The sequence below is a fragment of the Anas platyrhynchos genome, chromosome 21 (assembly GCF_047663525.1).
Source record: "Anas platyrhynchos isolate ZD024472 breed Pekin duck chromosome 21, IASCAAS_PekinDuck_T2T, whole genome shotgun sequence".
In the NCBI taxonomy this organism is placed as follows: domain Eukaryota; kingdom Metazoa; phylum Chordata; class Aves; order Anseriformes; family Anatidae; genus Anas; species Anas platyrhynchos.
In genome coordinates, this window is record NC_092607.1 from 4,350,990 (window position 1) to 4,378,787 (window position 27,798).

Sequence of the window (27,798 nt, forward strand, 5' to 3'; positions counted from 1 at the left end):
TGAGTCCCTATTCAAGCTGAATTGTCAAAAGCAGTCCCAGCTCCCTGTTTTTCTGATGCTTTTGACTTTTTTAGTGACGTGAATTTGTGTATAATTTCTGACCATGGGGGGGGGGGGGGGGGAGAAATGTCAGAGAACAGGTAGCCAAACCTCCAGGTCCGGGTGCCTTTTTGTAGGTGTCAGGGGCTCTGATCCCATAAGTGACACCTCCACTGCCGTGCCCCATCCGGAGCTGCTGCACGTGGGAACGGGGCTGTGCAAAAGGTGCAGGAGGCTTTGGCTGGGAAGGGGGACTGGGAGGGCGTGATGTGGCCATAGGTGTCTGTGTTGCGGGGCGCTATATTGGGGCACTGCGGCAGGGTGGGCACTATAGCGGGGTGGTGCAGTGGGGTGGTCAGGGCGCTATAGCGGGGTGCTGTGGCAGGGTGGGCACTATAGCAGGGCAGTATGGTGCGGTGGGCAGGGTGCTGTAGTGTTACAGGTGGGCCGGGCGTTATAGGGGGCAGCGCAGTGGGGCGGGCAGGGCGCTATAGCATAGCGGGGCGCTGCAGCAGGGTGCTGTAGCGGGGCGGGCAGGGCGCTGGGTGCCCCTCCCGGCGGGCGGGGCGGCCGCCTTCATCCCCCCCCTCTCCTCCTCCTCCTCCTCCCTCCCCTCCGGGCCGGGATAAAGCGGCGGAGCGGGGCGCGGGGCGCGGGGCGCGGGATGGCGGCGCTGGGGGCGCTGGTGAAGAAGGTGTGGAGCGTGCGGAGGGTGCTGGTGCTGCTGTGCGCCCCCCTGGCCCTGGTGCCCGTGCTGCTCAGCCTGCCCCCCAAGGTACCCGGCACAGCCGGGGGGTGCCCGAAGGACCGCCCGGGGGAGGGCAGGGGGTGGGGGCACCGGTTTTGGGGCGCAGGGGGTGGGTACGGGGTGGGGATGGAGCTCGCCTGCCGGGGGGTGCCACCGCCTCGGGGGTGCGCGTTTGGGGATGTGGGGTGAGGGCACCGAGCAGGGGATGGCCCCTAAGGGGGCACCGAGCAGGGGAACATGCCTGGGGGGCTGCGAGGAGGGGGCTGCAGTTTGGGGGCCACCAAAACCGCGGACCGGGAGCACAAATGGGGTGCGCTGACATGGGGTGCAGAGTGGTCTATGGAGATAGGGGCTGGGAACACGCAGTGTGGAGCTCAGCCCTGGGGACACGAAGTGTGAAGCTTGGGGCTGGGGACATGCAGGGGCCCAGCTCGCAGCTCGCTGCCCTCCTGCCGCAGCCCCTGACCCTCGCCAGGGACCCCTGTAGGGTTTGCCCATGGAGGAAAGGGACCCCGAAGCCTACAAACCACCACAGCTCCGTAGGGTGCAAGCGGAGGAGGCATCTTGGGGTTGTGGTAATCTTTTAGTGGAAAGAGGGGGTAGATGAAGTGAACTGTGTTTTTGTTGCTTGTGGAGGCGCTGGGAAGGTGCAAGCAGCCCATGGTTCTCAAACTGAGTGGCGCTAACTGCAACTTCTTGCCAATGCCCGGCTGCCTTGTTCTGGTTTCTATCAGTGGCTCTGAAAGAAGCGCTGGGGAAACTGAGGCACGAAGCTGGGTCACAGCCGGTGTTCTGCAGTGAGCTGCATGCAGAGCTGGGCTGGGGGCGAGCCCCTGTGTGCAGGGACAGTGGTGCCACTTGGCCCTGCCACCCCATCCCCTGCACTGCCAGAGGGACCGGGTGAGAGTGGTGGGCAGCGGGGTTGTGCTGGGAAGGCAGCGGGGCTGCAGGTGCCTCGCACTGCTCCGGGAGGCTCCTGGGGAGAGGCTGTGTCTGAAAAAGCTTTGCGGGTGTGGTGATTGTGGTGTTCCATAGATGTGGAGTAAATCGGTCTGGGCTTTGGTGTGTGAGATGGGCTGCACATCAAGTAGCGTCTGTGGCAAAGCTGGAGAGGGAAGGTTTTGCAGCTGTCCCGTACAACACAGCTGTCCTGCACCAGGAGCATCCTTGGGTGGATGTCCACGGGGCTCTGAAGTCACTGGGAAATTTTGTGCCGCTGACTTCAGTAGGCTCAGGATTTCACCCATGTATTCTGACTCAGATCCATTTGAGAGTGACATCTTTTATATCAGAAAATAAGCGATGTTCAGCACGTAGTGATTACAGAGTGATTCAGGTGCTGTAAGGACATGGAGGTGACATTTACTTCTGCTGCCGTAGTGCTTGTCAGTGAAACCTTCATACTCAAGATAGCAAAATAAGTCACCTGAATTAAAAAAATAATAATAATACTATGACCATTGCTTTATTAATAACACAATACATTAAAAGAGAAAACCCTTCTTTGGATGTAATCTCATTTTTTTTCTTTCTAATTTGCATTATTTGGATGAGTTGTTAATAGGAATATATTGAATGTTTGCCTCAGAGCAAAAAGCACATTGCATAACAGGTACTTCATCCCCTTTCAGAGTCATAAGTAGCTCATATTTGTTTGTACATTCATTTACTGCAGCTGAACAAGTGACTTCAATGATATTTAATGTTTCCCTGTTTGACTCTGGCACTTGTAAACTGGAGCTGTGGTTATAGGGCAAGGAGATGTGCTGTGCACCCTGCACAGGTTCACGTCTGAGCCAGGCAGTGGTTAATCACGGGAGTAATTCATGACAGATGAACCTGGCACTGTGCTGAGGGAAAGCCCTGCCTCCGATGCCCATTTCAGTTGTGGAAAAGTATACTGAGAGAGTGACTGTAGGGATTAGGGTGTTTGGGAAAGAAAGGAAAAAAACCCCTCTGCTGGTGTAACAGGACTGCCGGCCCCGACTCCAGCCGTGCAGCGCTGGGGGCACGCTCCTCCCTGTGCCCTGCGGAGAAAGAAGTGCTCGCACAGCCCAGGCTGATCGGCTGCATTAAGGGCAGACTGGAGATGGAAAAGTGCAGCTGCTTCCAGCTACAAAGCTGAAGGAGCAGCAGGGCAGGGAAGGAGAGGGCATGGCCTTACTGAATGCCCACTGGTGATAGCGATCTGTGCTCGGGTGCCCATGAGCACCGCGTGTGCCACAGTTAGCCGTGAGTCTGTCCAGTCCCTGCATCACTGCTGTCAAAGCGCTGACACTGCTGCTAGCGTGGCTGCTCAGGCAGTGGGATGTTTAGGGCCAGCCCTGCTGCACCCCCCCAAGTTGTCCCTGCGTTCAGCCTGCAGCTGTGAGTAACCAGAGCGCTGCACCGGGTCGCGTTCAGGGGGCAGTGACTCACCTGCTGTTTCAACACGAAATTGCCCCTCGTTTGTTCAGCAAGAGAGGAAGTTTGCTGTTGCACCAACACGGGATTAGGCTCAGCCATCCAGAGCTGTGCTCCAGCCAAGCTGCAGGGGCAGTGGGAAGCAAAGGGAAGGGTTTACACTTCTAACAGCAGCGTGGCAACACGGGGGGCAGGGAGCAGGAGCAGGTGAGGGCTCAGCGAGTGGGGAGTTGGGTGTTGCTGGGGTTTGGAAGCTATCCTGCCGTGTGATGGGAGATGTGTGCCCCCAGCTGTACCGCACAGGTCATGGTTTGTCCCAACATGGGACTGGAGTCCAGCCTCGACTGTCCTGGGCAGCCACGTCACCGGAGCTGCCTTGGGCACTCAGCAAGCTCCATCCCAGAAGGCATTCAAGTTAAGGTCTGCTGCTGGTGGAACTGGGAGGCTGTCCAAGACAGGGCACCCACAGAGAGGAGGCTGGGGCAGGAGGAGCCCCTGGGGGAGGCAGAGCTGTTGTACCAAGCTTTAGGCTGAGTCCTGGCACAGCTGGAGCATGGGAGGGTTGGATAGGCTGGTGAGCCCCATGTCCTGCTGGGACAGTCACTGTGCTACCCAGCAGGGTGTCAGAGAAACCCCAGCGATGAGAAGCAGTGAGGCTCAGCCCCTGCAAGTCTCAGGAGGAGGCTTCCCTCATGAGAGAAGGTGTCTTAGGGACATCTTTGCAGTACTTTCCTGCTCTGTGGTTCTAAAATCTCACATCAAGCCAGAATTTGCCTTCTCCCCACTGAGATGCTCAGCAATTATGGGAACCCAAGGGATCAGAGCCTTAAAAAGCCACTTGAGGTTTGGCTTCAAGGGCAGCATCTCACTTGTCTCTGGAGACCAAGAAATCACGACCTACAGTTTGCATAACGGAGAACCACAAGTAGGCTGTGGTTTCTCAAATGTGCTTCTGGCGAAACCCCATGGCCTGTGTGCAGTGGGCTTTCCAGTGACACCTGCACCTCTCCCTGGAAGCAAAATCCTTAGAGGAAAAATCATACATCAGGTTTGGCCTTACTTACGGCTGCTGAACTCCAGCATCCACACCTGCATGCTACTCCTAAAGCCCTCAACAGCTGTCACCCTACAGCAGCTGATCTCCAAATTGCCCCGCGTGTCCTTTCGGAGGTGGAACGTCAGGGCTGGTGCTGACATGATATTAATACCCCTTGTTGGTATTTGATGCCCTTTGTAGGCTGCAGTCTTGTAGAAGGAAACTTGTCTCAGTGCTTTTGTCAGCAGTCTCCTTTCTTCTGAATAGAGAAATGAAATTTCTGCTTTGCCAGCAGGTTTGTCTAGCCCTCTGGGTGCGCTCCCCAAAGCGTGGCTGGAGCAGTGGGAAATGGGTTGTGCCCGTCACATAGCACAGCACAGGGAAAGGCTCTGGGTGGCTTCCCAGCACCCGGCTCTCCGCACAAGGGTCCGTGTCGCCTCCCGCTCTGGTGGCTGCTGAAATGGCTGAAATTTTTGTCCTGTGAGCGGAAGTGCCGGCGACCCCCCGGCTCGCGGAGCTGTGAATGATTGCAAAAAGCTCGGCAGGGCAGGAGGGGCTGGAGGAACTGTTCTGCTGGAAGGGGCATGGGGGGCACTTTTAATGAGCTGTGCAAAGAGCTTGTTCCAACAGCTCCTAATGAACTCAATGTCTACAGCCTCTTGGCTTGGTAACAGCTGAGGCAGCCAAATCTGCTAAAAGGAGCTCTGAGCAGGCAAATGGGTCCCAGTGCCTTCAGAAAACAGGCTTGACTTCCTCGGTGGACATAGAGCCATTTAACATTGACTTGGATGTAATGAGTCTTCCTGATGAGAACAAGGAGACTTTAGGAACTTCAGAAGAAAAATGGCTTTGCTTGCGCTCAAAAGCAAGGAACAAAGCCATCTCCAAAGGAAGGCACTGGGGGGGAATGGATGATGCTAAAGGAGGCGATGTGGTGGGGCATGGTGTGTGGGGAGGTAGAGGGAGCTGGACTCCGGGCTGGAGCGATGCCCACTGCGTGCTGCACTGCAGGAGCACAGGTGGGCAGGGGCAGCGCTGAGGAGATCAGCCTGGTAGGTGAAATAGTGACTGCAGCCTGCTTGTGTTTCATGCACAAAGTCAGTCTTTGTTTTATATATACACTTGGTGATTTAGAAAGGCCAATTTCATGAATGTAATGATCAGTTAAAAGAGGTAAGAGGAAGACCTTCAATGAGGGAAGAAGAGGGATAACTGGCAGCTGGGTGACTACCATTTACCAGCATGGAGATAAGGCGAGCCTGGCTCAGAGCAAGCTGGCACAGAGGAACTGAAAGCAGCAATGCTCGTGGTGGGAAAAGGACAGATGACAAGAATTAATATTAACTGCAAGCTAAGAACCATAGAGGACATGAAAAGGGATGTGGAAGAATTGATGAAGAAATCCCTGGGCAGGGTGTTGCAGATGATGAGCAGTATTTCAAGTGTGTAACACAAAAGAAATCTGAATCAGGATACTCTTGCCAGATGGGTAATGCAGAAAAAAGCTGTATTCGGTGCAGTATTTCTGTTCTGGACTTGTAATACAATACCATAGCATATTAAATATTTTTATCATGACAGTGACTAAAGGGAAATGAAAATATTTGCTTGAGATGACACCACGTAATTAGTTGAACACGACTGCTGGACTGGGTACCCACAGCTTGGAGGAGAGGATTAATGTGGTGTTTGTACACAGAGACATGAAAGTTAAGCAAGTGCAGTGAGAATCTACCAGGCTGCTATTTGCTGAGCTTGTGGCTTTTGCCAGAATGCCCTCCCAGTCTGCTTCCACAGTTCCAAAGCAACTTTGACAAACCGGAGAAGCATCAGCATGAGCAAAGGACATGAGAACACACCACATGGAGAAAGACCTCAGCAGCTTGGCCAAGTTCTTTCAAAAACAAAAACAAAACAACCCACAGGTATGAGAGCACATCCACGGTGAGCAGAGTTTGGGGAAGGGAAGTCCAGGCTGAGGGATAAAGGTAAAGCATAAAACCAGATGCAGAGAATGATGTTCAGGTTACCACAACAGAATTTTAACAGTGACGTTAACTGTAGGAACAGCTCACTAAACTTGCGGTGGTTTCACCATCACAGAAAATATTTCTTCTTCTTCTTTTTTTTTTTCTATGAAAACATGTTGGATCTATCTTTAAAATTAGGATGAAATGGAGATTACTTCATATGGTGCTGTTTTAGCTTTGACGTCCATCGGTGTTTGAAGTTGTAGGATCTATTGCTGCCTCCAAGAGGAAGTGTGAGGCTCAGACCTCTGAGGCAAGGAAGATTCTCTGGAAGATGCCTGTGCCATGAATTCCCATGGTCATGGTCAGTTTGCCCACTCTGAGCTCCAGCTGTCTTGTTTGTGAAGCAGAGAAAAAGATGAGAATTACAAAACACTTCAAAAAGTTTAAGTGCTTCATAAGCTTTGTCTTTTTGGTGTAACTCCAGAGCAAAATATCTTCACAAGCATTCACTTTAGCTGTAAGAGCTTATGCCCCTGTGCTAATGGCCCCTTTCTAGCTACTCTGCAAATACCCAGAGCCAAACAGCTCCACTGGCAGGAATGCTGGTAAACAGGGCTTGTTTTATGTCCAGATTACATAATGTTTGCAGGAGCTGTATTAGGAGAAATCAGATTCAAATACCCATCCCCTTGGAGAACAGTCTGTGGCCAAGATGGCCAGTAACGCCGTCAGGGTTGCAAACTGGGGGCAGTTTGTCAGCAAGATGCTAAAAGCCACTAGTACTTTTTTGCACTGCGTACTTCTGAGTATCGTTGATAGGATATTTTTTTTGTGAGGATAGTGGGATAATAGGGCTTGAAAAGCTCTGACTTTGGCCAAAATATCTGTTGGTATTGGGTTCTGGAGGGACCTGTAGGCCCCTCATTTGCCTGGTCATAGGACGGGTGCTGCAGAGAGCCCACGAGAGGCAATAAGGCTGTGAGGATGCACATGCAGAGGTTGGTGGAGCAAACCCAAAGCTTGTCTGACCCTTAGGGTAGGGCTTCTTCAAGCACCGGGCCCATGTGGCGGGGTTCTGTGAGCACTGGACTGTCTGGGATCTTACTGGGCCTGCTAGAGAGCGAGGTCTGGTAGAAGCTCCTCGTGTCCCCTTCAGCTTGGTAGTGGGGACTGATGGCTCATGCATGCCTATGCCTTGGTGCCATGCCTGGGCAAGCTGGTTCTCCTCATCTGACCCACATACCCTGCCAGAACCTCTCTTCCCCAGGGCACCTCACCTCCCCGTTTCCCCTCCAGGAGCCCGCCTGCCTGTGGGAGATTGCCCCTGCTGGCGCTCAGCAGGTCCCCAGCGTGGAAAATCCCCGGTGCCTTCAGTGCAGCGAAGACAGCATCTGTGTCTGGAGGGGCAGAGGTCACTCCTGAGGGTCTTGTGCAACAGCAAGGAGAGCTGCTCTGGTCCAGAGCCACAGAGCACTTTCTTGGAAATCATTAAATGGTTATAAAATTAACCCGATCACAAGACCCATTTAAAAGTTTGTATTTGCTACCATTTTTCCCCCTGACCTTTGATAGATTTATTTTGAAACAAACAAACAAACAAACAAAGCACAAAACAAAGTTGCCTGGAGGTGAGAGGAGTAGGAAGGAGTGACACAGCAGAGTGGTCAAAGGATGAGGGATAGGAGGTGATGGTGGGATCGCTCCTGGGGGCAGCTGTGACCATCCCCATGAAAGACCATTCTTCCGACATCAGTTAGCGTTTTCTGGCGGTATACTAATGCAACTTGCAGGGTACTGGGGCAGTAATTAACATTTGTAAGATATTTTGGGGAAAAACAAACAAACAAACAAACAGGGTTTGGTTCAATTTTAAGAATGACTTTACGTTTTCAATCTTTGGAACACTTACTCCAAAGCTGAGTTATTCTGAAGTGGTCTTGTTCCTTTCTTTTTCAATGATTGCCCTATTTTAAATGAAAAGTTATTTAACATAGGTGCGGAATAGGATTGACAAACATTACTGCAGCTTTATGTTTAAAGAGGTTTGCTGATGATAGGTTGGTCATGTTGATGGGTTTCGTAATTTCAGTAAAGCTCTCCATACAGCAGTTCTCTGCCCAGTTTCGGTTTTACCCCTTGGCTTTTCATCTTACAATGAAGATTAGTTTTTAGATTCATGCTGTATTTCATTGCAATGTTTCCCAGAACATGTTACATACACTAGAAAATAAATATCCCTTAGTTCATAATTACCTTTCTAATTCATACTTCATCTGCTTAATGAAGTCAATTGAAATCTTCACTGATCTGCTCTTATACCAAGGTGTTGTTAAATACTTGCATTTGCTCTACCACTGTAAGAGGCAAACTGTTTGTTCTGAAGTTCGCTGTTGCAATTTTCCTTGCAGAAAACTGAAGAACATTTTGCCATTGGGAGAAAAAAAATAATTTTTATGGCTTTTAGAGGCTGAATGGAAAATGACTCAATGAGAGCAAAACTATTTCTTTGGTATACAGAAAGAGCCAGAGCAAAGAGGAATTATTAGTTGCCATGGGAATGAAATCACTCATCTAGTGTGCAAACATTTGAAGTGTGAATTTTTGCTTCTGCAGTAATTAGTGGTACTGGCTTTGTTGTTTGGGTTGCACAGCAAAGTTCTGGGGAAGTAAAGCTGTCAGGAGCTCACGGGAGCCGCCGGGTGCCAGATCCGAGCTCTGGGAACAGAGAGGTTTTACTTCACTATGTCTAGTATGTCAGCGCACCATGATCTAAAATCGGGACTCTAAGTGGTCTTTGAATGCAGGGCTTAGGAAGCTGATGTGGTGCGGTAGCTCTCCTGTGATTAACGTATTTGATAGCTATTCAGTAGTTGAAGCAAATTGTTCTTGGCTCTTTGGTATTGTCTTTTCCACACGCATGGAGGCACCTGAATTTTACAAGCTAAATTACTTGTCAGACACAAAGTTGGAAGGCTAGAGGCGAACGACAACTTCTGTCACTTGCCAGTTTTCAGACGTGTTCGATGACAAATCCCAGTTGTGTCTCAGTATGTGCCAGTGGGCTGAAGGGAGTGTTTTGCAGGTGGCCTGATGCCTTTTGGCTCAGCCCTACCTGCTCACACCTTGCTGTGCTCTCAGCAGCTTCATCTGGGCCCTGCTCTCCCCAAAAGTCTTCACACAGAGCCCGGGAGCAGCGCTGGACTCCCCGGGCAGAGCCTCAGCCCTTCGGGCAGGGGAGGAAGGTCCGGGCGGAGGAGGCACAGAGGTGCCTGTGAGAAACAATTCAACCTGTTCGACAAGCTGGAAGAGAGCGGGGAAATAAATAGCTCTGTGGCTTCCAAACGGCTCTGGGCAGTTATTTATAGCGCTGTGGGCACGCTGCCTCACAACTGACAATAAGCCCCTTCAGCCCCACTGCGGCCAATGGCTCCGGCTTCTTGCCTTGTCTCAGGCTCCATCCACCCCCCAGGTGCTGCCCCAGGCTCTGCTCCTCAGGTTGGGGCCCTTGTCCTGACTCCTTTCCTTGTCTTGACTCCTTTTCATAGCTCCTGGTTTAAGCTGTGGGTGTCAGGAGAAGTGGCTCTGCTCCGGTTGTGCCTCCGGGGGGATGAATGAATCGGGAGCGCTGGGTGTCCGCCAGCCTTGGCATGGGAGGTACCAGGCTGGGGCAAGTTCTCCACACTCAGGATGTGGCATGGCACCAGAGAGCTTGATTTATTGATTTCCTGAGGGATTGGGATGGGTTGCCTTGGAAGAGTTTCTAACGGATCTCTCTGGAGACCCTGATCCAGTCAAAGAAGCTTTTCTGTGTGCCTCCTATTACAAACAGGGGGACTCAATGCATCCGTCTCTGAAAGCTGTTTTCTCATAGCCATGCAAAGCCTGATCCGTGGAAGTTGGAGGGAAAGCACAAACATTGAGAATAGCAGCTGTCAGGTATGGGGACACCTAAGGATATTAGCAGCTCTTGCCCTAGCAGCAGTGCATGCTGAGCTTTAGCACCCCAAGTCAACGTGAAGGAACAGCTCCTTCTCTCCAGAGCTTCCTTGGATGGTGCCTCTGTGCATCCACCCTGCAGCACATGGGAAGCTCAGGAAATTGAGGAGGATTTGGGTTTTGCGGTGCTTTCAGAGAATGTGTAACCCCTTGCACAATCTATGGAGGAACATGTTCCTCTAATAGGAACAATGTGGGGGAAATACAGTATCCCTGAAGGAATGACTGGTGCGTATTGCTTGTCTCAGTGTCTCCAACTGAGAAGATTTCTCTAATACCACATCTTGCTTTTCCTCTCTGTTTCTCTTGCAGGAAGGACGATGCCTCTACGTGATCCTACTGATGGCCCTGTACTGGTGCACAGAGGCGCTGCCCCTGGCTGTGACAGCCCTGCTGCCCATTGTCCTCTTCCCCTTCCTGGGCATCCTCCCGTCTAACAAAGTCTGCCCGCAGTATTTTCTAGACACCAATTTCCTCTTTCTCAGTGGTTTAATCATGGCTTCAGCCATTGAGGAGTGGAATTTGCACCGCAGGATCGCTCTCCGGGTCCTGATGCTGGTGGGAGTGCAGCCAGCCAGGTGACTGTGGGGACTGGGGGGTGTCCATGGGGGGACACAAGCTGCAGGTGGCCGGGACACAGCCCTGATCACACACTGCTTTTTCCTATTAATTTTATGATATCCCCACACATGAGCTTTTCTTCCTGTAGCTAGAATATGTTAACACTTGCCAAACTCAAGACATTCAGCTTTTTCTTTATTCTCTCTTCCAGGTTAATTTTAGGGATGATGTTGACAACGTCCTTCCTGTCCATGTGGTTAAGTAACACTGCCTCCACTGCTATGATGCTTCCGATTGCAAATGCAATTTTGAAAAGCCTCTTTGGGGAGAAGGACACCTCTAAGAATATGAACAGGGAACATGAAGAAATCCAAGGTAATTGAGACAGGGCAGTAGTATAAGCCAGCTGAGGTCTGCCCTGCTGCCATCAAATGCCCCAGTGCTGGTCCCGTTTTAGTATTTATTTCATTACTGTGGTGGAAGGGTACTGATACAAAGCTCTCTCTTGTCCTGCTCCTTCCGTATGCCATGCCAGAGGCAATGCTTATGCGTTGGAAATGTCTGGAAAAAAGAGAAATGGTGGTCCCCAGACCTGTCACTGGCACAAGCTGAAGTTCAGCTCTGCGTGCCCACTGGGATGTGGTGATGATGGGGTTTGTAAGGTGCCTTGCTGTAGGGTGGCCAGGGCTGAGGGGTGCTGTAGTTACCCCTACAGCTGTGTGCTGTGTAATGGTGCCGTGCTGCAGGGATGGGCAAAGGTTGCAGCCCCTCCGTGGCAGCACACACGGCTTTCCTGTGCTTCTGCACAGGTAATTTCTTCTGTTTTCCTATTTCCTCCCTTGTGAAACTGGAGCTTGAGCTGGGAGAGAAGGGGAGGATGAAAGGCAGGGCTAGCAGGCTGAACACATAGTTATAAAGTGCTCCATGATGTCCCCTGATCCAGCTCGGTGTCACTTGGTGTTGAGAGTGAGCAGGTGCTGGACAGGCTTGGTCAGGGCTATGTGGTCAGAGCAAGCCTTCCTCCAGCCACCTCTCAGGAGTTTGGGATTCTGGCAGACAGGGACGAAAAACAGCAAAAAGGAAATGAAGCAGTGAAGTCCCCTTTGCAGTTATTGCTGATAGTACGATCAGTAGTCATGGCTTCTCTTTTTCACACTAATTAGATGTTCTTCTGTCTCTGCAATTTAAAAACAATGGCTTTTGGGTTTCCACTGAGACCTAACGCAGGAAAATGAGTCCTCAGAAGAAGACTGAAATATTCATACTCTAATACTAAAGATCTAGTAATTCATCATTAATGTCTAGCAATCATGAGGTGTTTGCACTCTAGGTTGCTTTATCACATTTGCTTTATGAATTTTTGACCATGCACGTGTAGTAAAATCAACCCCACTGACCTTCTTGCTATGTTTTCTTATTGTATGGAAGCACTGTGTTCTGTGAGCCTGCTTTTAACCTTCTTGACCCCATTCTCTGACCTGATTTGAGTGTGTAGTTGTGAGGGCAGTTTAGGAACATATAAAAGCAAGACCCCCATTTTCCTAGACACTGGCAAGCACAGAGTTAATGTCCCTGGCTCAAAATGCTTAGGTTGCTGAGAGAAGCCAGCAAAGGGAGAGGGATGCAAGTAGAAGAATGAATAAAATGATGCTTTGCAACTATGATGCGATTGTGTGATGATGTATTTTTCTTTTGAGGTAGAGACTTGTAATAAATACAGGGGAAACATACACATGTACACGTACAGTGATGTCTCTGATCAAATATTTCTCTGCTGGTGAGATCCTCCAGGTTGCAATCAGCCATGCTCACGTTCAACCATGTGGACAAATTTTTGTAGATGAGTAGATCTGCATGCTTGAGTTCATGACAGCTAAGCTTTGGAGTAGATCTGTTCCTCTTTTTTACATTACTAGCTACTGATACAAGAATTCAGATGAGCTTTGGCATTTGAAATTTCAGCTGGTTCTGGTTATTCAAGGTGAAGGTGGGATTACGAACTGATCACCAGCAAGCAGGCTTTTTTTTTTTTTTTTTTTTTTTTTTCCAGTGGGTGGAAATATTATGAGGGGGTCTTTTATTTTTTTTTAGGAGCAATAGAAATATAATTAAAGCCAAACTGCTCTAGGATAAATCTTTCTGCCTCTAAGATATACTAAGTGTTTGAGTGAAATGGCCACTGAATCTGTCTCATGCTGCTCCATGCAAGGCCAGGTCCCAGCTCAGTGTTCTTTTTTTGTTTGTTTGTTTTTTCCTCTTCTGACTTATGGACCTGTACAAATTTTCAGCCCCTTTTTACGAGTTTCATAGGAAATGATTGTTCTGCAGAAAGTCTGCCTTTCCTTCTCATGGTTGCCTTTCGCAGACCTTCCTTGAGAGGTAACTCACAGGTGATCCTGGCCAGATGGGATAGGAGTTTGGGCTTAACAGGGGAAAACTGGAAAAATGTTAAAAAGTGGAATGAAATACATGTATATGTCTATGGCTAAAATGGGACATCAGCGATGAGAGGGCTTGGGCTAAATCTGATGGGGGATCAACAGTCAGCCACAGGTTAATGTTCTTCTAATTACAACCCTCTAACGCAGCACCCTTGGAATGAAAGCTCAGCATGTGTGCGTCCAAGCCAATTACCTCTGATTCGGTAAATTAGCCATGTGTAAAACATGACAGTGCAAAATGGCCTGGCTCACTGAGCCACAATGAGGGGGCTGTCCTCGGCACTCACGTGTGCGAGTCTGGAGACTTTGACCAGTGGCTCCTCTCTGCGCACTGCTTTCCGTGTCAGGGGCACAGACAGGCACAGATGGTTGGGTTTTGGCCTGAGGAGGGGCGCAGGGAAGTTTGGGAACTGATAGGGTGGCTGTGGTGGGTGACAGTGGTCGGCTGGCGCAGGGAGGTGCAGGGATGCACCAAAAACAGGCAAAGCCTGAGGACAGGTACAGAGCCCATAGTGACCTGGACTAACAGTGGATGAAACTCCTGAACGTTCCTGTTCTACAGAGGATACGGAAAATAGGATTTAGTAGCATATCCCTGCTCCCAACCTCAGGTGGTCATGCCATGAGCCAGAGCTACAACTGCTACGAGGTTTAAGATGAGATAAGGTTAAAAAAAAAAAGAAAAAAAAGAAAAAAGAAAAAAGTGATTGTATTGCATTTCTGGTTTATCTTATGGTTTCTCTTTCTGAGTTCTCTCTGGGGCACACACCCATATGTGCGTGGCAGTGTGATGTACACCTCCCAATTTACTGCTGAAGAGCATGTGGGTCCTTCTGGTCAAGATTTACCCTTTCCCCAAGTGATGCTGAGTCTTGGCTGCCTTCCCTGTGGCTGGTGACAAGGACACTGGGGCAAAGCCTGTGAGATATGCAGGAGGGTCCCTGAGGACTGTGTGCACCATCAAGTCCCCCCGTGGCAGCTCCAAACTTGTGTTGAGGTTGGGGTTTGGGAGGAGCTGCCCGGCCAGTTGTGGAGGGGGTGGTGGGCTTGGGAAGGGTCCCTGCTCTCGAGGTGGGTGTCAGGGGACCCAGTACAAAGCCTAATTCCCAAATATGTACCACACTGTCCATTAAAGAGGGAAAAACAGCTGCATGGTGACTTCGCAAGCTTCCCAGGGGGAAGGAGGAACTCTGAGGCACTGAGCGCTCCTGCTCAGCCTCGGGAAACGTGCCCTGGGGATACACCAGGCCCAGCTCTTCTTCCTACTAACAAGCTATGGTTATCTCCCCCCAAAAAAAACTAACCCAAGCCCATACGTGGATATGTGGCACCCCGGCGCCGCTGCCCACACTGGAATACCCCAGGGTCTGAGCAGCGGCAGAAGTAGCACCAGGAGGGAGCACCTCTGGGTGCTGGAGGAGAAGCGGGGTGCTGCAGCAGGCCCGGAGCGGTGGCAGCAGCAGCCAGGCTGGTTTGTCCCCTCCGGGTGCTCCTGACCCCGACACCACGGCATGAGCTCCCCCTTCGTTTGTGTGCTCCCTCCTCGGTAAAGGGCAGTTTGCTGCCTTCTGCTGTTTGGGTCGAGGAGGATTTTCTAGATGCTTTGAACTGTTTTAAAGTCCTAATCTTTCTTTTTCAGCATCTTTACAGCAGAATAAACTTTACACTGTACCAACTGAGCTGCAGTTTCTGGCAAGTACTGAGGAGTAAGTTAACTATTAAGTTTGTATTAGAGAGTTGAGACAGAGCATTATCCCCTGAGCTAGACCCAGATGTAGGAATTTGAAATTCAATCACTGAAATGTTTTGATTGCACCACAGCTCCCACTCGCTATAGACTGGCCACAGAACCCCTCCTCTCTGTGTCCAGCATCCTTCCACACATCCGCATCACTGCAGAGATTTTCCAGTCATCCTGGAGCAGTACCAGAGGTGTCTTCTGCTGGAAAAGAGTTCCTTGGCTTTCCCAGGAGCATCAAAAGTGTGAAGCCAGTGGTGTAAAACCACTAGGATTTACACAGTGCTGACAGTCCTGCTTTGATAACAACGATGGGAAAGAAACAGCTCTTCAGGAATAGGAGTTTCTTTCCTCTCAGTGCTATCAAAATTTTCCTTTTGTGTTCCTTTGAGCTCTTTATGCCAAGTTTTTCAAGTGGCTTAGGGGCTTGCCAAGACACACGCAGCGTTCAGGCACTGAGGGTGCTCTGCACGCCTGCAGGTCCCGCCTGGTGCTTCTCCAAGCCCTCTCCTGCCATGCGGAGCTGCCCAGGTGTCCCAGAGGGCAGCGTGAGCTTGGCTTTCTAAAAACTGGGAGTTTGCCTTCTTGTCAGGCTCTGTATCGGCCGTGCTGTGTTTAAACCAGGGCTTTCACCGGATTCTCTTTTGGACTGTTTTAAAGCAAAGATCTGACGGAGGAGAAGGAGGTCGCCAGCGATGCACTCTCAGACTTAAAGAAGGAGGAAGAGTACAAAACAAATATATGGAAGGGCTTCCTCATCTCAATCCCGTACGCAGCCAGCATTGGGGGAACGGCGACGCTGACAGGAACCGCACCAAACCTCATCCTTTTGGGACAGCTGAAGAGGTATGGGAGGCCGCCCTGGAGAGCCCTGCCTGTCTGCCAGTGTAAATCCTGCACAGGCGAGATGTAATCTCTGTCCCTGTGGGAAATTCCCTTCTGTGTCGAGAGCTAGCTTGTAAAATTCATGCCCTTCCAGAACGTTTTGGGAAACTTTGTGAGTGGATGAAGGCAGAGAGTGGTTGCAGCAGCCTGAGCAGTGCTGAACAGGTTCTCAGTGCCTGTGTGGGTCACCTCACTGCTGCTCTTAACCCTACCGAGTTTAATGGGACTTGACCACCTGCTTAAAATTAGGCTCGTAAGGGTTGTCAAAAAAAGGGCTGAGTAGTGTTCCGTGAGCAATTATATCTGCTGCTGTGTGGTAGAAAGGAAAAATAAGGAACCCATTGCTTCTGGCCTGTTTTCCTAGGCATAAAAAATGCCTCCTGTGTTCCTAGGAGCATAGAGTTGGGCCATCCTAAGAGCCTCCAGATGCTTCTTAATTCTGGTCTCCACAAGCAGTATGTGAAGGTTCTCCCAGGCTCCTGCAACATCCCGGTGAAGTTCATGTTCAGACCCTCCAGCAGCTATTGCACTACTTAATCCTGACTGTTGAAGAATATTGTCGTAGAAGAGTATCAGCCATCCAGAGAGAGGTTTTTAAGTCTCTCCCTGCACAGCTGGGCTAGGTGAGCTGTGCCTGGCTGGGTAGCCCAGGGGTTGCGCCTGTGCTCCCCAAATCAGCTAGAGCCCAGACGGGTGCTGTGCACACAAGGGAATGTTCTTAAACTGGTGAATTTGTGGGGTATTTTGCTGTTGGTTTCAGATGTTTGCCCTTAAATTGAAGGGTGGTTTTCCCTTCTTGCATTAACTTGATTTTTTCCCCATTTGCTTAGTTATTTTCCAGAATGTGATGTGGTGAACTTTGGTTCTTGGTTTATGTTTGCATTTCCTTTAATGCTGATTTTTCTTCTCGTGGGATGGCTATGGATCTCCATCCTGTATGGAGGAATCAACCTGAGGTATGTTTATATTCCCTGTACATACACGCTGCTCTGGTTACACCAGCATTGTGAAATACATATTCGTCATGATTCTCATACTAAGTCTAAAAATATCACCCACAATCATCTGCTTGACAGTGGTTTCATCGCTAACTTCAGGGTGCTTATGGTGTAACAAATCCTCTGTTTTTAAGAAGCTGTGTGTGTGTTGTCTTCAGCAAAATGCTCCCAGTTCTGTAAACATTTTCTGAGCACTGCTGTCACAGAGCATCTGCTTTCTGCTCCCAGCCTGCTTATTGCCGCTAGCTGACTGCTAGGGGAAGGGTTGAATGCAGCCCCGATGGTGGCTGTGGTCTGTCCAGAAAGGGGCTGGGGCGATTTGGGAAGAGGTTAAAGGAGGAGACGGCTGTGCAACTGCTCAGCAAACACTGAAGAAGCAAAAATCTCTGAACACCAAATGAAACAGTAGTGTTTTCATGGCTCTCACCAAAACCCGTTTTGCAAATGTGACTGCATGCAAAGTTTTGGGCTGCAGACATGCGTGAAGACTGGAATAAACCCACCAGAGTCAGGCCAGGCAGATTCCCTGCAGGTGGGCATTGCCACATAACACTGAAATAGCTGTGTGATACAAAGTCACCCTGCTCGGGATCAGCCCCTAGAGATCTGGCATTCAGGTACACACACAGATTACACACACAGAATTTCTAGGTTGGAAGAGACCTCAAGATCATCGAGTCCAACCTCTGACCTAACGCTAACAGTCCCCAATAAACCATATCCCTAAGCTCTACATCTAAACGTCTTTTGAAGACCTCCAGGGATGGTGACTCCACCACCTCCCTGGGCAGCCCGTTCCAGTGCCTAACAACCCTTTCGGTAAAGAAGTTCTTCCTAACATCTAACCTAAAACTCCCTTGGCGCAACTTAAGCCCATTCCCCCTTGTCCTGTCACCAGGCACGTGGGAGAACGAGGTAGATGCTGGCTGTTAAAATAGGCTCCCGTGGAAGCATCAGGGTTAGGGCTGAATGCTTCTTAAAAAGTCCCCACTCTACCATCTCAGGTTCCAGGCAGTTTCAAGCATTTTGATGCATGCAGTAGACATTTGCTGAGAAGGACAGGGTTACAGTAATCTCATACCTGGCTGAAATACATGTAGAGAATGTGTGTTACACGTGCATTCAGTGAAACACAATTATTTGAGGTTGTTTCACTGCCTTACCTGGGCTGGGGTAAGTCAGCGGCAGAACTGCTTTGGCAGGAGGGAAAGCAGGATCGGACTTTGAAGACCAGCGTGAAATCTCGGTTGCCCTGGAATTAGTAACAGAAATCTCCTGGAACGTAAGAGCTAGGATTTGTTCCTAGGGCTGGAACTTGGGTTTGGAACAGATTACTTCATAACAGGGCTTCGTTTTACAACAACGCGTTAATCTATAACTGAGAGTAACGTGTTTTACTGGTAAACCTCTGCTGCACGCATGCAACCCTGAGTGTACAGAGCTTAAAACACTTGCAGTGGTGCTGCACAGATTATTTTGGAGCCCTTTTTCCCTCTGTACACTCTCATACGTGATAGTAACAAACTCCTAGTCCTGCTTCCTCCAGGGACCATACAGAACTTCTAATAGATAGAAAAGTCTTTAATTGTTATTGTGAGTTACAAACACAAATAGCAAGGGGGAAAAAAAAAAAGAGAACAGGTGTCCAAATATTTACATTGTCTCAGAGGCAGGAAAAAAAATCAATGGGAAAGTTTCAAGCTAGAAAATGACAAATGCCGCTCCTTAAATTGCTGGGGGGGCTTCATGCACAGCTGGGGGATGCTCCGCTGGCTCTCAGCCGCTCTGCGGCTGCGTGCCCAGGGCTTGCATGAGCCTGGATTCATGCATCCTTTGCTAAGGACTGGGGCACAGCCATGGCACAACTGAGCAGGTGAGGGGAGAGAAGGTAATTCTGCTGGCCGAACCCGCTGGCAAAATGTGAAATGTCTCTTCTGCTCGGAGAACGTGATGCTTTTTGTTTTGTTTGGCTCCTCTCTGTCCGCATGGAGCCTGGCTTTATTGGGATAGCTGTGGCCAGTGCGGAGCAGAATTCCCCAGTGGCAAAGTGCCTCGGGAGGGACACTGTGAGGCCGCACAAGTACAGCTGCCTGTCTGCTGGCGCTCGGCTGCTGGGATTGCAACAGCTTGGGAAGAGTGGCTGGCCTTTCTGTATGAGCAGAAAAGTACAGACAGAGGGACGCCGCTACACCAGCAGGCTGGCTTTGCTTAAATCCAAAAGACATTAAAAGGCTGAGGTGTTGGTTGATTGAGTGAAGATGAAGCTGCTGTTCGTAGCACCCTCCTAGACTCAAAAAAACAGGTACATCTATTTGAGGTTCAGAAATTCCTGATGATCAACAATTCTTTTGTACAGAAGACCTGGCCATGATTTCCCATTGAAATGGTGATGGGATGAAGCGTGCTCAGGCACTGCAGGGCCTGTTGGATGCAGCTGGTGTGGACATTGGGCTTTGTAGTTTCACCAAGGTCACAGGCAGGGCTAGTTCAGGCATGGGACACGATGGGAGGTGAAGTGTGAGACATGAATATATCATTTGTATGCACATGCTCCAAAGGATCAAACGGCGTGTGCGGTCAGCATACCAGCCTAAGAGGCTTAGCCAGGAGCACATTAACATTCCCGGCCATGGAGAAATTCCCCACATTTTTGTTGAGCCTCAGCAGCATCCTGAGATTGCCCAGGAAATTGCAAGTGGCATGAGGAGTGAAGGGACAGGTTCATTTTCTGTGTCACCCGCTGCCTGGTGTTCTGCCCGGGTAGTTATCTGCTTGAGATGATGAAATCCTGCACTGCCGGGATTTTCTTTTGGCAATTACAGCCTGTGCTGGGGGAAACAGTGTAGAATATAAATGAGACAAAACTTCCTACCCTCTGTGGGGTTTCTTTTGTATGAAAGCAGACTTTCTTCCTCAGTCCTGCTGAACAGTCAGTGTACTTAAGGTGCTTTGCTTTGCTGCGTTTTCATCCCCATGTCCCATCCAGCCACTGTCTGCCCAGCTTGCTGCAGACTTTTCTGCGTGCCGCTGAGCTGTGTGCTCCTGGTGCCAGGGGATAGGCTCCGTAGGTGACACCAGGGCTTTTCCACTGCTATTCAGAGCTGGGCTCCTAATATATCAGAAAGCATGCCCTCAAAATATGAGCCAAGCTCACTATCAGTGTCATTGGGGCTGCTGGCTGTACAAATTCCCCTATCTGTGCACATGGACGTGGCCACCGGCACGCTTGTGTCTTGTCACGACTGGGAGGAAATATCCACATCCAGCTGCACCCTGTGAGGCGTGGGGCTCTGTTTGCCAGGCTGTTCCCACTCTCGGTGAGCTGAAGATAATCCAAACAGAGCTGGAGAGACGTGCAGCCACGGGGAGTTCCTCTGGGAAGAAGTTTCTTTTTGAAGCTTGCAGAGCAGGCACTGAAGGGGTTCACCGAGCGTGCACATGCTGCAGTAGTAAACGCAGCCTTCACAATGGTGCCAGTGATGTTGGGCACATTTGACGATGTAACTGTGTCTCTTGGCAGGGGCTGGAGAACAAAAAAGTCAAATATAAGAGTGGACGCAGAAGCCCGTGCCAGAGAAGTGATAAAGGAGGACTATCAGAAACTGGGCCCGACAAAGTGAGTCATCAAATTGGGACCAAAATGAAAAAGAAATCAAGTGGGTTGGAAATGTCCTGTCTGAAGGGGAGTGAACTGAGGGAAAGTCTTTTTTTTTTTTTTTAGCAGAAAATGAAATACACATTTCTACTCAATTCATGATGCAGTGAAGTTTACTTTTGTGCATGCTCCCTCCTCTTCATTTTCACTAACAGGAATAACAGCAAATAGCAGCTTGTACTCAAATCTTATCAAGAACAAAGTTCATATTATTGAGTGGATTCATGCTGGGCTGTTTAATTACTGTTTGTAGTTTTTCTGCTCCAGGAACCAAAGCAATCCTGTTTGCTTTATGTAACTAACCAATACAAGCTGAATTCTGGAGATTTGTGCATTCCTGTTTGTAGCTGTTCTGCAAGGCAGGAAGTATTTGCTGAGGAGGCTGATGAATCATAAAATAGATATAAATCATATAGATTGTGGATATACTTTAAGGAATCTTAAGAGCTGCTCAAAGAAAGCCTATGGAAACAATTTAAATCCATTTTATGCAGTAGGTCATTTTTCCTGAATAACTCATTCAACGTTATGAGTCGTGAGGAAAGAATATGACACTTTTAGCTTCTTCTTGTAGTCTATCAGAAGTCTTGTCTTCTGGAAGAAACGTTAAAGTTGCAATGATTAGGGTCATATGGGTGCCACCAGAAAGAAGCATAAGAGTTTTAGACTTAGGAGAAATGCCCAAAAAGGGGGAAAAAGGAAAAGCTAGGTATCTCCAAGAATCAAAGCATAGGTATATCCAACCAGCCACTGATATTCTGGGCAACCAGGGCTGGTGAAGGTTTTTGAAACTGTAGGTCTTAACCTCAAAAGGTCTGTGGTTCTCCCTCTATAAAATAATATTCTTATGCTCACGGTGATGCTGGGAGAATTCAGAGATGTTTGTGTCGTGCTATCGACATTGTAATTGTTGCTGCTGTGTGGAAAATGGAGTGGTTCTTCAAAGACAATTGGTTGGGCCTGTGCTGTAAATGAAAGAAATTGGTTTAGTTGTTCCATTCAGTACATTATCGAGCAGCCTGCAAAATGTCTCTGAAGAATCAAAGTCCCACTTTGAGGTCTAGGAGCGAAAAAGCCCATTAAGCCATGCTCGACCAATTTGATTAGCAACCCCGTAACTTCAAATCAGTGCAAGTGGCTTCTTCCCAAGTTTACATGCCCTTCCTTGTGCTCTGAGAGGTTTTATGCAGAGTTTTAAGGCATTGTCTTGGATAAATCTTGACCACACTAGAATCAAACCTTAGCTTAGAGTATGATACTGCCATTTAAAGATTCCCCTGCTATTTGTCAACGTGTCTAAGGGATACTGTTTAGGTTTTGACCTTGGGGAATGTTGTTCCTGCTGTCTCATATATGATTTGAATCTTAGCTGTCCTTTTACATGGCTTGAATTGGAGTAAAACCACCCCTAGCTGATCAGTATCAGCCCAATCCATGCCTTAGGAGCATCCCAGAAGGCAGTGATGAGAGGAATGACCTTGGGAAGCTGCTTGGCCCTTCCCCTCTGCCCCATCCACAGGGTCAATTTTGCAGGCATGTTGTGACATCTGCTCTGGGCATTCCTGATGCCCATCTTTCCTGTCCTTGATATCTTCCAGTAAGAGATCACTGCTGGCAAATACCAACATCTGTAAATAGATTTGTAACCTATTCCAGTATTCCCCTGGAGTTATTTTTAGAGAAGCCGCCTAGTTTGTCACCCAACCGCTGCAGCCTGAACTTGATACTTGCCCTATCTTGGCCTCACCCCATTAGCACAACATTTTAACTACATTTCCTTTCGTTTTAGGTTTGCAGAACAGGCAATTTTCTTCTTCTTCTGCATGTTTGCAATCATGCTTTTCTCAAGGGACCCCAAATTCATTCCAGGCTGGGCGAGCTTGTTTGCACCAGGGTAAGACTTTATTTTCATTCCACTGCCACATTTTTCAACAGCATTTCCAAGTCTGAGATTCTTGGGTTTCTGGTTGCATTGCTGAACACTGTTACTCAGGTTTCCTGGAATAAATTAAATTGAGCCCCAAGTTCCAGAGTGAGCTTAATTGTTTCTGTCTCGTGGAGGAGGTATACGAAGCCCGCTGGGAAGCTGGCACTGCAAATTCTTCCATATGTGTGTTTGAGGCCATCCCTGGGGTTTGAGTGTGGGGAATACACGCTGTCTATACATATATTTGCATATTTATGTGGAATTCTTTATGCAATCCACTGATTTCACTGGAGGTCTGGAGAGTGAGGAGCTGACTCTATGTGCTATCGTATCTGTTTTACACATTCATCTCCCCTGTGACATCCATACCTTGGGAAGACAAAGGGATAGAGAAGTTGGGGATTGCTAAATCTCAGGGAGGGTGTTGTTATTTCTAAGCAGAAGAGACCTTCATAGTTTTTTGTTTGTTTGTTCGTTTCTGTATATAATGCCCCAGCTTAACAAATGATTCCTTAATAGAACAAAGTGGTTATGGACTTTTCCTCATTTTCCTCATCAGTTAATAGCTCCTTACAATCAAACACATGCTTAAGCTCTTTGTTGGGTGGAGCCTGGCTTTCAGCTTACAGTCTGAGCATTCTCCAAAGAGCTCTTATAAATCAGGTGGTCTGGGCTCTGCACCTCCTGCTCCCTGTGAGGAGCTGGGATATTTGTCCTCACAACCCCTCATGGACTGATTACGGCTCCATGGGCAGAACTGCTGGAGCATTGCTGTTGGGGAGGGGGGGGGGGGTGAATTTAGTCTTTTTTTATATATATTTGCAGGGCTTTGGGGCAGTGTTTGCATGGGGTTCTTCACAGCCCATCTTAGAAATATAGCTCTACAGGGAATTAAAAAGAAAAGAACTGTGAACAAGTTTTTTTCAAACCTGATGGAAGCTTGTAATCTTCTTTCGTAAATCTCCATTCCCTTAAACTTTGCAATTCTGCAGGCTTGTGCTTCTTACCAGTGTTTCTGCTGCTTTTGGACAGGTTTATCTCAGATGCAGTTACAGGAATCACCATCGTGATCATTCTCTTCTTCTTCCCATCCCAAAAGCCTTCCTTCAGGTGGTGGTTTGACTTTAAAGGTGAGTAAGAGACCCCCAGAGCAGGATCCCTGCCCTTGCCTGGGGTCAGTAACGTCCCACCCTGGGACTGTGCCACCTGCAGGGCCACGCTGGCTTGGGGACACAGCTAGGACACATGGAGGCTGTTGTCTGACGTGCCAGCAGAGGTTCAGCAGTCACTGCCCTGCTGCCTGTTGCAGGAATGACTCGCTTGCTCGTGCTGCTGTCAGAGATGATACTCTGTGTGTTTGCGTGTGTTAAAAATCAGTGTTGACCTGCCCTAGCAGACGGGCTTGTGGTACTCACTGATATTTGTTGTGTTGTCCAGACTGCAGGAAGATGTTTAATCAGGCCTCCTCTGGGTAAAAGAGCTGTGCCCTTGTTCAACAGAAAATTACAGCCCCATTAGTGCATCCTTCCACATGGCAGAGCTCACTTCGTCATGTACTAAGAGGAGGGCTGCAGGGGAGATGGGAGTTCTTTGCTGTAAAACTCCAGGGTAGTTGAATGGCAAATGGCAAATTAGGAACATCTTCATGATTCAAATAGTAGAAAATTTCCTCCTTCCATGGACTCCCCTCTGTTGAGGACAATGTTTGTGCCTGTTACAGAAAGGAAATTAACCCGATGTTAGAAGTTCCCCAAGGAAGCCTCAAATAAAACCTCAAATGCTAGAATTTCCTTTCTCTTCCTTTTTGTTAAGATCTTGTTTTCTGATATTAAGGTAAATGATCTTTTAAGTGTCTAGCTTAAGAGAATGTTTTTATGCATGTTTTAATCAACAACAACTCATGGTTAGTGAGCGTTGGTGCTGATGCCAGGCTGATGATGTCGATGTCAGATGGTGACGGACGTGCTCCTCTTTGGGTGGGTGCTTGATGTGGGGTTTTCTCTTCGTCTAGCACCGAACACGGAGATGCAGCCCTTGCTGACGTGGAGGAAGGCCCAGGAGACTGTGCCCTGGAACATTATCCTGCTGCTCGGAGGAGGCTTTGCCATGGCGAAGGGCTGTGAGGTGAGGCAGCAGAGCTGCATTTTGTCATGGTGCTATTTGGGGCTCTCGTTTGGCTCTGGGAAATTTTGCTCCTGCAGTGTCACAATGCCAAAAAGGTGTTTCTCAGCTGAAGGCATGTTTCTCAGCTCCCCCTTACAACAACGCGCAGCAGATAAGTAAGGAACAGTTAACAAATCTTGCAACTCCTTTCAGACTGTTTGCTGTTAGATCCCCTGAAGACACTGCAGTTGCGTGGGTGGTGAAGATCATACACAGTTTTCAGATCTATGAAAGGATCTGAGGAAAGGAGCCCCGCGCTGCAGCTTGTGTGCTCTCCCTTCTGCAGGAGTCCGGCCTGTCTGTGTGGATAGGAGGTCGCCTGCACCCCTTGGAGGGCGTACCCCCACCCGTGGCAGTCATCCTCATCACGATTGTCATCGCCTTATTCACAGAGTTTGCCAGTAACACGGCCACTATTATCATCTTCCTGCCTGTCTTGGCCGAACTGGTAAGACAGCCCAGTGCTCAGAGGGCAGGTTTATGGTGGCTGGGCTGGGACAGGCACCGTACGGGTCTCCTGCTCCTGGAGGGGGCTTTAGGCACTTCGAAATCCTTGCAGCAACAAAGCAAGGGCCTGTGGCATAATGGGAACACTGCTGGATAATAATCCTTCAGATGTTGTTGGTGAGATGCATTATTATCTGTCACAGAGTGGGGGATATGGCTCTGTAGAGTGCACTAACTACTTGCATCCTTTAATTATATCCGCCTTACGCTCCTAATCCCCGAGATACAATTTCTGTTCCTTTCTGTTTTTCAAGGCCATTCGTCTGAAAGTAAATCCCCTCTATTTAATGATACCAGGGACTATAGGATGCTCCTACGCATTCATGCTGCCAGTCTCAACACCTCCTAACTCAATTGCATTTTCTTCTGGACACTTGATGGTCAAGGATATGGTAAGTTGCTTTAGATATACAAGATGCTGAAAACAATCAATCTGAGTGAAATGTTGAAGAAAGTAACTTTCAGGCATGTTACCAGTACAACACGTGAAAAGACAGAAATCTCATACTGCAGTGTTGGAAGGCACAGGGATATAAAAGGAGCCTACGGTCTAGGCCTGTGAGATTTGGAGCCATGGCTCCAAGTGATGGCAAAACTGATTTTAATTGTGCTCAGCACCTCTCAGCCCCTGCTCCTGCTCCTGCCACTGTCAGCAGCTCGACTTCAGAGGTTTCTGGGTGCAGAAGAAGTTTCACAACTCAGTGAAATAAAGCTTATAAGCTCAGTCCTAGTTCCACCTCATATTCCTGTGGCTAAATGAATGCTAACATTTTTGATGGATCAAAGCTTGATAAGCATCTGCAGAGTGGTTTAAGAAAGCCCACTTAAAATGTTGTTAATAGTAATGGCAATTAAACCTTACATTTTTATAATGTTTATATTCAAATAACTTCATTCTTCACATGCTGTAGATGTCCAGGCTAAACTCACCAGTTGCTTTTGTGTTTCTTTTATAGGCAAGAACGGGGTTGCTCATGAATCTTATGGGAGTTCTGCTTCTTAGCTTGGCTATGAACACGTGGGCCAAGAGCATCTTCCAGCTGGGGACCTTCCCTGCGTGGGCTAACATCCATGCAGAAAATGCCACATTGCTCTTGCCAGCTGTAGAAAATGTCACTTTTAGTGCACTGAATAAAATATGAACAAAGCCACCCCAGGGGAAGGACTCACTCACTTAGGACTTGGGCACTGGAATCGTCAGCGCGTGCACAGGAAGAAGACCCCATGGCTGCCCACACTGCATGGGACCCTTGGATTAAATTTTATTTTTAGCAATACCAGTCGGTGCCACAACATCCGATTTTGATTTTCTCTGAAGATCCTTCCCCCCCCCCTTACACAGATTCTCCCAGAGAATTTCAGCTGTCCCTCACAGGTGGTTGTTACCTGCACAGCCCTGTAAGTGTCGAGCATCTGTGGGTGGGTGCCTCTCCCCCCGTGAAAGCTACTGAGCTGTGCTGCTCCAGCTTCTGATACCCTTCCTCGTTTTGGAGAGCAGCCCTGGGTGGAGGCAAGTGGATTATTTCCATGCAACCCAACGTGAGTGAGTGTATCAGAACCTGGCTGGGTAGGAGGCAGCATGGGCCGGGTGCTCCTGGCAGAACCGTGGAGACTGGGGGCTCGGTATGATCTCATGAGTAATTCTCTCATGTAAGGACTCAGACTATTTCTTCAGGTTTGTGCATGAAAGGATGATTCAGGAGATGTGTCGGTAGGACTCAGTGCATTGCCCCATGCTTTGGGAACAGGAAAGGACCAGTTTGTTTCCAAACCTGTGCAATGTTTTGAAAACCTGGATTTCAGTCACTGCCTGGCTCTTTGCACTGAATGCAGATGGAGGTTTGGGGCCAAATTTATTTCTGACATAATTGTGTGGACATCGGTGGTGTTTCAGCTTTGGGAACGTGGCCAGTCTTAGGTTTGTGAGGCTGATACTTGTGAGCGACCTGCTGAGTCACAGGTCAGTGGGCAAGCTGCGCTGGAATATTATTGACATTTCTGAAAAGTAGGCTTTGATTCTTAACATCTTTTTATTTCTGATTGCTTGGGTACTTTCAATGAAAGCATTGCAAATTGACTGTGATTTTAATCACCGTTTTATCCTTTTTTTTTTTTTTTAATTTCTGTAAGAATCTAAAATATTTAATTTTAAGGATCAGTCATTGAAATAGATAGAAGGGAAGGTAAAGAATCTGATTCTTGGTTTAAGGAGGGTTGGTGACTGGACTCTGGATTGGGCTCCACTGGGTCTTTTCTCTGATGGTGTGGGCTGGTGACACAGCTGGTGGCACAGCTGGTGGCATGGGGTGAGGATCCAGCCCGTCCCTCATGCCCCCATGCTGCTGACAAAGCTCAGGGCCAGGCTGGAGCTGGCAGGGTGATGCAGCCCTTGGGGCCAGCGCTTGCTGCTGCTGCTGCTGGGTATTACCTTAAGGTCACACTTAGGCAGGGACTTGAGGTTGAACCGAAACCTCCAAAACTAGCCGAACATGGAACTTTGATCAATCAAGTTCAGAAAAAAACAATCCTTAATGTTCAACAAAATCCTTCAGCTTAACAAAATCCGTAATGATCATGGAAAATGTACAATAAAGCACATTTGTTAGCACGTCGCTTTGTCCTGTTTGCTCTGTAGACAGAGGGAAGAAAAGCAAAGCCTGAGCCACCCCCTCCCCTAGCTTTCCCCCTGTGATTTTGGCATTGTTCCCTGGGAGGAACAGGAGATCTT

General features: G+C 48.7%; 1 protein-coding gene across 1 annotated transcript; it reads left to right on the forward strand.

Moving 5' to 3' along the window:
• Positions 1–652: 652 nt before the first annotated feature.
• On the forward strand, positions 653–27,678 carry SLC13A3 (solute carrier family 13 member 3). Its single transcript, XM_027473187.3, has 13 exons — positions 653–814; positions 10,508–10,773; positions 10,968–11,131; positions 14,837–14,903; positions 15,596–15,781; positions 16,651–16,776; positions 20,339–20,434; positions 22,263–22,367; positions 23,433–23,530; positions 24,412–24,524; positions 24,850–25,011; positions 25,325–25,462; positions 26,027–27,678. The coding sequence occupies exons 1-13, from the start codon at positions 704–706 to the stop codon at positions 26,210–26,212; spliced, it is 1,818 nt and encodes a 605-aa protein (XP_027328988.1). The 5' UTR covers positions 653–703; the 3' UTR covers positions 26,213–27,678.
• Positions 27,679–27,798: the final 120 nt, after the last annotated feature.